This window comes from Apaloderma vittatum, unplaced genomic scaffold (assembly GCF_000703405.1).
Source record: "Apaloderma vittatum isolate BGI_N311 unplaced genomic scaffold, ASM70340v1 scaffold42060, whole genome shotgun sequence".
Classification (NCBI taxonomy): domain Eukaryota; kingdom Metazoa; phylum Chordata; class Aves; order Trogoniformes; family Trogonidae; genus Apaloderma; species Apaloderma vittatum.
In genome coordinates this window covers 5,601-14,737 of record NW_009697073.1, presented here as the reverse complement: position 1 = coordinate 14,737, position 9,137 = coordinate 5,601, and the positions used below count along the sequence as shown (strand labels likewise).

Sequence of the window (9,137 nt, the reverse complement as noted above, 5' to 3'; positions counted from 1 at the left end):
CGGCTCCGGTTGTCGTTCAGGCCAGCACTGCGCTGCCGCTGCCGCAGCCTGCCATCAGCTGCCTCGTGTGCTTGTGTTCTTTGTGTTGCTCTTCAGCTGCGTTAGGTTGTTCAGATACCTTGATGAAGTTTGTATTTTATTTTTTTTGAGGGGATATGAGTGTTACTTACTTACTTTTCTTTCCCCTGCTAGGGTGAGACCACGGATTTTGAGCTGTTAAAGCATCAATTGTCAGATCCAGACATCAAGGTGAGAGAGAGTTTTGGTAGTAAAGTTGGTCTGTCTGAGTGTCGTGATTAGATGAGTCATTCTGGTGCTTATCTAAGTAATTTGCTTAAACATTCAGCTGCATTTAACAGCTTTTTGCTTTGTGGAAATTCGAGGGTTTTTTTTAAAAACCCAATTGTCAGTTCATACATGTCTCACTTCTGTGCAGGATCCTGGTAATGATGTCACCTGCTCACTGAGTCTTTGCTGTAGAGCAAGAAACTTTCTGCTTTGTGACAAGGTCTTTCCAGAAACCATTTTTCTGGGTCACTGATGTTTGTTTTTACAGACAATTCTGTAGATCAGACCACGGTTTCTGACTTTTACAACCTTTAAGTTGCATTTGCTTCCTCCTGTTCTCACTACAAACTTGTTTAATTAGGCAATATGTATGTATTTAGTAGTTGTACCTAGAAGTGTTGTTTCACAGCTCTTCTGTATAGCTGTGAGTACCCACCACATTTGTTTTCCTTTTTTTTTTTCTTTTAATTCAGTGACAGCTGTGAGAAGAAGGCTGCAGGAAGCATAATGCTATATGGAGTTCCTCTTCTCTTTAAAGAGGACGTTTTGTTGAGTACTTTGCTTTTAACAGGCCTTTTGGAGTGTACAGGCAAAAGCAGTGTAAAATGTTCTATGTGTATTTGCTACTGTATGAGAATCTCTTATTTCAAGACTTGAATGCCCCTTCTGCTTAAACTAGAGCAAAAAAAAAAAAAACGAAAATCAAGACTGAATACCATTTCTTTTAAGTAAGTTCTGTGCAAATGAGATTTGCGTGCCTTGCTCAGCCTGTACCTTAAGCCTTCCAGGTAGGCTGTTGGTTTAGGAGTTGGTATGTATTTATTCTTATATTTTAAGAGCTTTCGTTGGTAAGGACACAAACTTAAATAAATTCCTTGCATGTTAATTTGAAAATAAGTTCTATTTACAGTCTTAATCTTTGACTTTTAAGGATTTTGTTATTTTCTAGTAATAGCTAACACTGTTTATTGTAATAATTACCTTTTTTATTATTATTATTTTAAGGATGCCCAGATCATTAATTGGCTGCATGAATTTCGAGCTTCTGTTGTGTATTTGACCAAAGAGCTTGAACAACTGGTCAGCATTTTGCTGGTAAGTACCTCTTTGTAACATGAGAAGATTAAGAGTTTAGTAATCAAAACATCTTCCTTTAACGCCTTAGTCTTCACTTACTTTCAGAAGCTACCATGGCTGAGAAGAAGCCAAGAGGTGGTGGAAGAATATCTGGGTTTTCTTGGCAATCTAGTGTCAGCACAAACTGTCCATCTTAGACCGTGCCTCCGGATGATTGTATCACAGTTTGTTCCCCGTAAGTTAATTTTCTCTTCCTTGTTGGCTTGTCAGAACGTCTTTTCTGGATAAATTCTGTATAAATGTAATGTGTGGCACAATTATTGGGTTGTTTTTTCTTCTTCTATTGATTACTCTCTTAACTTGAATAGCCAGACTATGAGACATATAGTTTTCTGTGCCTAGATTTCGGAAGATGTTCTAGTGGCTAATGCAGACACCATTTAAGAAAATGTCTTGAAAAGGGGTAAACTGCGTAATGTTGTTATTACAAAAGAGAGAAAAGCTGTGGTAAAGATCATGTTAGATGTTCTCAAGAACCTTATAGTTGTGTGAATGAAACAGTCTTTTTTATGAATTTTGGCTTATTTTAGAAAGTCTTGTGGATAATTTGGACACTTTAGTCCTGATGAAGACTGTTGTCCAGTGTATTTCATTTGGCATCAGAACTGTTACCTGTAAGATCTGTACAATTTTAATGTAAGAATCTCACTTTTTGCTAGCTCGAATAACCATCAGAGAAGATGATGTGGATATTTCAGATTCTGATGATGATGATGAAAGTGAGTATAAAGGAAGCATGGCTTATATATGCTGCTATAGTACCTTTACTAAAGAAACATACAGTGCATATTCTCCTTTTTTACAAAATTAATTTAGCTGAGTTGATGTAAAACATTAAGAAACAGCACATCCTTAAGTTCCCAAGTCAAGGATTGCTTTGTACTCGAATCAGTGCTGTGGTGGCCTTTTTAGTTTCAAAATCCCTCTGTTGGTGCGGTATCTGTGTAAGACTGAATGCACAGGGAAACATTTCCAGTCCTAGATTGTTTCAAAGCCAAAGAAAAGTTCAGAGCTACTTGTTTTCTGTTTTATTTACCTCAGTAAAACTAGGTAATTTTGGGAATTCTGGAGTCTTTGCTTGTTGTCTGCCTGTGATAAGCTTAAACACAACAGATATATAACAAAGATGCTGTGTAACTAGTGTGTTTATTGGAAAGATGAACAGATAGCTAAATATCTTTCAAGAATTTAATGTTTTCTTATCTTGAATGCTGGAATACAGTTCTGTTTGTGATGACCCAACTATTTTTCTTCTCTTCACTTATGACACTGTTTGAATGAAAAAAGCCTGATACAGAAGCCTATTTAGCTATTTAACTCTTGTGAAAATGAGGCATATTTTTAAAATAATTTTATCTGTTTACAGAGCTGATTTTAACATATCTTCTAAATATTTGTGTATTGTGGGCTAAATTTTGAATTTCCAAGTTTAGAGTTCAGTACGAGACCATATAACAACAATACCTGGCCTTGGGGCTGGCAGCACATTCAGAGTTTGATTGTGATTCCATGAATTTTATTTGGAATTATTTTTCATGCTTATTTTGGTAGTAAGGCAGTTCAACTTAAAAAAACCCTAAACGACAAAACACCACCTATCCCCTTCCACCTCCCCCACACAAAAAAATCCCCCCCAAAAAATCAAAAAACAACCTGAAATATTTGGGGAAATACGGTTTCCTTGGGAATCTTTAAAATGTTTCGTTGATGTGAGCTTGTTTTGCTGGTTCCTGATTTAGTTTTCTGTAACCGAATGCTTAAGATTATTTTTTCTTTCTCTAGATGTTTCTGAAAACTTCAATACGTGCCATAGAGCATTACAAACTGTTGCAAGATACGTTCCTTCGTAAGTATATAATCCCGTGCTTTTGTATGGCCTTTCCTGGCAGATTTAAAGCTTATGAACTGATGATTTTGTTTTTCTCTTAATCAGAAGTATAATACTTGGCCTCATGGCCTGACTTCTGCTAAGGCTTGCTAGCTGGTGGAATGCTGCAGCCAATCTTCGTGAAATTCCCATAGGCATCAACAGCTGAAAATCCTGTTACTGGAAATAGGAAATAGGGAAAGTTGCATTTATAGCAATGTGTTTGAAGTGGCTTCTAACAAGTCTACAGTGAAAGTTTGCCACTTACTATCTATTTGGTGATCCTTGCAAAAACAGACTTTTATGCAATTACCTTAAAATAAAGTTACTGTGAAGTGAGCTTTGCCAGTCTCTCTTTAGAGTGCTGGAGCTTCAATACTTTCTCTCATGCTAATAACCTATAACTTTGGTTCTGGGGTTTTTGTGTTTGTTTTAAATTGTAGGACACCACAGTTTCTCATGCCAATACTTGTGGAAAACTTTCCTTTCATTAATAAATCAGAAAGAACTCTGGTAAGAGCTGTGAATATTTTTGTTTATTTGTTCACTTGTTTTTTAATGTATAAATATACTCTAATATGACAGCTGTTTTGGTGGTGTTGAATGCAGATTTTTGAATGTATTGTTTTAAGATTCTGGTGGGTTTTGTAGATATACTAAATGGACACATCCATATATATATATAATGTTGTCCAAGCATACTTAAGTTCCTTGTGCGTAAGCATTATGCTAGTCTTTAATGACATAACTGCATATCTTTTCCACAGGATTGCTCTCTTAATCAATGCACAAGATGGACCTCTTTGACGATGAATCTCAGGGTTGTGTAGTAAGGAGACGGTAGGATACCTGTCTCATTTGTTGTCAAGGCTGGAAAGTGTTTCTCAGAAGACCAGGGCATTTGATAAGCAGAGAGAAAGCAATGTACGTTGGAGGTGAAATTCAAGTTGCCAGTAGTATAGGGTATTGTTTCATTACATCTCTGCTATAGCGCTCATATGTGATGAAAAACAAACTGGAAACTTTTGACAGGTTACAGCTCTTGTGTAGATCTTTATATTTACTTGTTCCAACTTGATATGATGGCACTTTATTTTACAGAAAGGCAGAGCCCTGCTCCATGAGCCGGGTTCATTGGAACTGTATTTTGAACTCATCAAGTGCTGAAAAACCCCTAAAGCTCTTTGTAGACTATGCTAGTTTTTTGATTTTTTTTTTTTTAATTTTTTTTTTTTTTAAATCCAAATAACTTTGGGCATTAGTTCCCTATCTGTCAAATGGGGAGTGTAGTAGCTCTTACATGGCGCTAGGAGAAGAATTTTTGTTTGCCAATTTATTTATTTAGCAGTTCAGTGGGGAGCAAGTTGTGAATAAATTTGTAGCTATGGTTTCAGGGCAAGGTTTGAATGAAGTGTAATAAAAATATGGTCCATGCATTGTTTTTGAATATTTCCAGTTTCTACATTCTCAGTAAACTAACTCTGCTTTATGTGTGAGCAAGCCAGGTGCCTGTGGAAAAATCATATGTGCTCATGTAATTAAAGGTTGTGCTGTAATGCATATTCACAAAGAGACTAGGGTGTAAATAAATGTGGTACTTTGCCTAATTTTATGTATTGACTTGGAAATTTTGCTGTATGAAAGCTGCAGCATTGTCTTTTGTACGTACATGTGTATACAAGGGTGGGCCCATGCACATTCGCAGAACTTGTCTGTTAACCTGTTTGAATTATGATCAGAATGACTCTGAAGAGACCTGTCTGTGAAATTTGTAGTTGTTGTTGGTATATTATTATAACCTCAAGTAAAGATGTATTCAGTCTCACTTTAAACAGTTCTGCTAGGGCTGCTTTTAGGCATAGTGAGGAATATGAATGTTTTAATTTTCCTAGAGAAAGTTTGGACACGAACTCCTGTGGAGATGAATAACTTTTCTCATACAATATTTATACTCATTCTGTCTAGAGATAGCAGGAAAAAATTGCATGGAAATCCTAGACTGAATACAGTCTGTTTAAACCCATTTTTGCCTATTTAGATAACAAATTAAGAAATTTGTTTTCTAAAAATCTTCAACAGAAATTTGGCTTACTGATACCATTGTTATAAGTGTGAATTAATTTTGTGTTACAGGAATGCTATGTTCATAACCTGCTACGAGTTACGGTGTACCTTCCAACTCTGAGGCTTCAAATTCTGGAGCTTATTATTGAGAAGCTATTAAAGTTGGATGTAAGTTCATTCTTTATCACCTTTTAAGGAAGCTTGGTGTTAAAATACACGGAGTAGGAAATTAAATATGCTTCAGTCTCGGGAAATCCTGCGTTTTGGAGGTGAAGTTTCAGGCTGTTCGGAGTATCTATTGTGTTTGTGTATTACATACGTATCTTTCCCTTTTAAAATGTTTGTTTAGTCAAGGACAAAATCTAGTCTAGAAATTAATTGTGATTTCTTAGATAAATAATAAAAAATAGGGTGTTTTTATTATTATTACGGTTTTATAAAAATGTATTTGTTTATGACTTTAGGTTAGCACTCCACAGCAAGATATTGAAGACGCTGAAGAAACTGCTAATAACTCCGATAGTGAGGAAAAATCTGCAGAGGAGGGACTTTTTGACATGGTTGGCTATCTTATTCTACTAAAAGTCTTTTTCAGTAAAATTTTCCCTTTTGAGGTGGCTGTAAACTTGGACAGCAAAAGAATATGTTATTGCTTTGATGTTAACTGCACTGCAGACTGAGACAGCGTAGGAATACGTTATTGCTTTGTTGTTAGTGCACTGCACACAGCTTTGCAAACCTGAACAGATGACAAATATTAATGTGTGCTCCAAGGGTTGACTTTATTCATATAAATACTCAACATACGGTGAAGCAAATCAATTTCATTATGTAAAACCAGAAGCCACTATACATAAAGCTAATTAAAGATTCTATGGCAATTGGCTTAGTTTACAAAAATGTGCTTACACTAAGCTGTGTAATTAGATACTGCTTTTTGGGGAAAAAAAAAGACAAAACTTTTTAGCCTATCACTGGAAGAGGAATTTAGTTTGACTTTTCCTGTAATTGCTGTCTTTATGATGTTGCGTATATGAAAGCTGCATGACTGCCATTTTATGTATCAGGAAGAAGATGAAGAAAGAAAAGGAAACAAAGTTGTGTCTTCCAGTAGTGAGAGAATGGCCCATCCACTTGCAGAGCGCCTTGATATTTTGATGACTATCCTGTTTTCCTATATTAAAGATGTTTGTCACGTGGATGGTAAGAACACTTGAATTGTAACTAAATTCATTCTTCTGCAAGCAAGTAACAAAAACACAAGAGGAGTTCTTGCTTTCTGCTGCTACCTTTAGAGGCAGAATTTTGCTGTTGGCCGACTGCAGTCGGCGTTCCTGCCTCTGCCCAGAGTTACTGGTGGAGAATGCGAAGGTTTGACATTAAAGGTTTGGCCTTCAGTTAGGGACATGCTCATTGTATAAAGATGACACTGTATCCAAACTGGGGCATTGCAGGGTATAAGGGTAAATGGAGTTTTGTTCTTTCACTGTACTGTGAAACTTAGGGGATTACAAATACCCACAATACTTAGCTGCCCAAGAAATAAGTAACCACAGTGCTTTACTGTATTGGTTTTGAGTAATAGAATTATAGATCCTTTCAACATCACAAGGACTGGAAGTAGATTAAAACAAAACAATCAGCCACATCACTTAATTAGAAATGCTACAGCAAAGTTTTGTGTTATAGAGAAAGAAAGTAGCTTATGCTGACATTTATTAGGGGTTTGAATTTCTTAGATTTATATATTTAAAATAGAATATTTAGAAACCATTTTACTCTGTCTTCTTCACATGCAGAAGATAGATTCACATATTTCTTACTGTTTTCTTCTTCTCAGTTAACATGTTATTGCAAAGTTTGCATGTCTACCAGTTTTATATGTATGCGCATGTGCACACACACACACCTACTCAATATACACCACCATGAAAAGTAGCAAAACTAAAGTCCTGAAAGATTTTACTGTATTTTTTACATGTCAGATGAACGTAGAAGTCAGCTTGACAGTGTGTCTCTACATGCATATTTCTCCTGGTTCAGGAAGATAGAAACGCTACTTTGGTGGCAGCACGAGGGCATTAGAAAAACCTGAAATGGATCATTTTGTTCTGTTTTCTTTTTTGTTGTGTAGGCAAGCTTGATATCAACAGTACAAAGGATTTGTATCGGGATCTGGTTTCTGTTTTTGACAAGCTCATTTTACCAACCCATGCTTCATGTCATGTGCAGTATTTCATGTTTTACATCTGTAGCTTTAAATTGGTGAGTAGAAGTTGTTTTTAAAATGCAGTGTCTTCTGTTATTTCCTGCATCCTTGTTTTGACTGTTTACAAAAACCAGTTGTTTTCTGCTGTAATTCTAGTCTGCAGGTGGTACTTCAGTGTTCATTAGTATCTTTCTTTTCCGTCTGTGCAATTCCTTTTTTCAGACTTTTCTGTGTATGTTTGCTCTTCCCATGTTGTTCATAAACTGCAAACAGGTCGTATCTAGAGTGAAAGAACTTGCTTAACGCTTCTACAAGAATCAGTTAGACTCTTAAACTTGAGATAACAGTGCTCCAAAAAATTTCTTCAACATCTCAGAACTATCATAAAGATACTGTGTTAGCACTTCCAATTCTAGAATTGTCTGCTGTTTGTTCCCCGCCCCCATTTCTCCATCTCTCTCAGCAAACTATTGTTCTTTCTCTTAGCGTGTAAAAGTAAGAAGATGCATACTTTTTGTGTGAAAGTAGCTAAAGATCCAGTTAAGTGAATGCTTTGGCTCTGACAGTGCTTAGTAGTGGACGTGTTGGAAAGAATATCAGAATGGGACAAGCACGTTGTGATGCTTTGTTAGAGTGATGTTCTTTCATGTTAACAGCCCATGATGAACAAATTCAAGGAGAAAATATGATATGCTTTTTATACTGATGTGAATTTTTGGCATCATGAACATCTGTGGCAAAAAGTTCTACGATATAACCATTTAAGGTGAAGAATCACTGGTTCATCTAAATTAGTCTTCTTGCTATTTCTGTTGGATGTCTCTGACCTCTTCTGCGACAAGAGACAGTGAACAGTTTCTTCATGTTTACCTTCTTACCACTCTTATTTTTAAACAGTTCTCATGTATCTCTTACTGACTTTTTCCTGGACTTCTGGTTCCATTTAGTTTTTACAACTAAGTACAGAAAGGCATAGAAAATTTTAAGTGGTTATCCATCATGTGTAGAAATTGCTAAATTTTTATTTAGATTTTTTTTTTCCTTGATGATTTGGTTGTGGAAATTATGGGAATTTAATATTAGGAATCTATTACTTAAACAGTGTCATCAGCATAAGAACTCATGATTTCTATGTATTTCGTTTCCAGGGCTTGGCTGAGGCATTTTTAGACCATCTATGGAAAAAACTGCATGATCCAAACAATCCTTCAGTCATCAGGCAGACTGCTGGGAGTTATATTGGCAGCTTCTTGGCAAGAGCTAAATTTATTCCAGTTGTGTAAGTCATTTTGATAAATGAGCAGAATCAAATAATGTATTGCTGAGGTTAAGTACAGAATTCACAGAAGGCACACGCAGTGTTGGTATTCTGTTTCACTTCTTTGCCAATAAGCCTAAGTTAATCGTGTTTGCCCTTTCTACAATGCTGTTTCAGTATTGTCTTGAAGATTCCAGGAAAGTTTTGGATTTACAGGATGCAGACTAATGATTGCTGGGATTCATGACTTGCTGTTTAAGGCTTCGCTTACTGAGAAATGCTGAGCACAGGTAGATTATGTTGACTTCTGCCAG

The 9,137-nt window shown here is 36.1% G+C and overlaps 1 protein-coding gene across 1 annotated transcript in view; it reads left to right on the top strand.

Annotated features, from left to right (window-relative positions):
- Nucleotides 1–192: 192 nt before the first annotated feature.
- RRN3 (RRN3 RNA polymerase I transcription factor homolog (S. cerevisiae)) overlaps nt 193–9,137 on the top strand; it is a gene marked incomplete at its 5' end in the record, with an annotated part of 13,178 nt that continues 4,233 nt past the window's right edge. The window contains 11 exons of the mRNA XM_009876973.1: nt 193–249; nt 1,294–1,383; nt 1,471–1,600; nt 2,085–2,144; nt 3,208–3,271; nt 3,736–3,805; nt 5,426–5,524; nt 5,821–5,916; nt 6,424–6,559; nt 7,491–7,621; nt 8,714–8,844. Coding sequence (XP_009875275.1) covers nt 193–249; nt 1,294–1,383; nt 1,471–1,600; nt 2,085–2,144; nt 3,208–3,271; nt 3,736–3,805; nt 5,426–5,524; nt 5,821–5,916; nt 6,424–6,559; nt 7,491–7,621; nt 8,714–8,844 — 1,064 coding nt within the window. The remainder of the gene's footprint in view (nt 250–1,293; nt 1,384–1,470; nt 1,601–2,084; nt 2,145–3,207; nt 3,272–3,735; nt 3,806–5,425; nt 5,525–5,820; nt 5,917–6,423; nt 6,560–7,490; nt 7,622–8,713; nt 8,845–9,137) is intronic.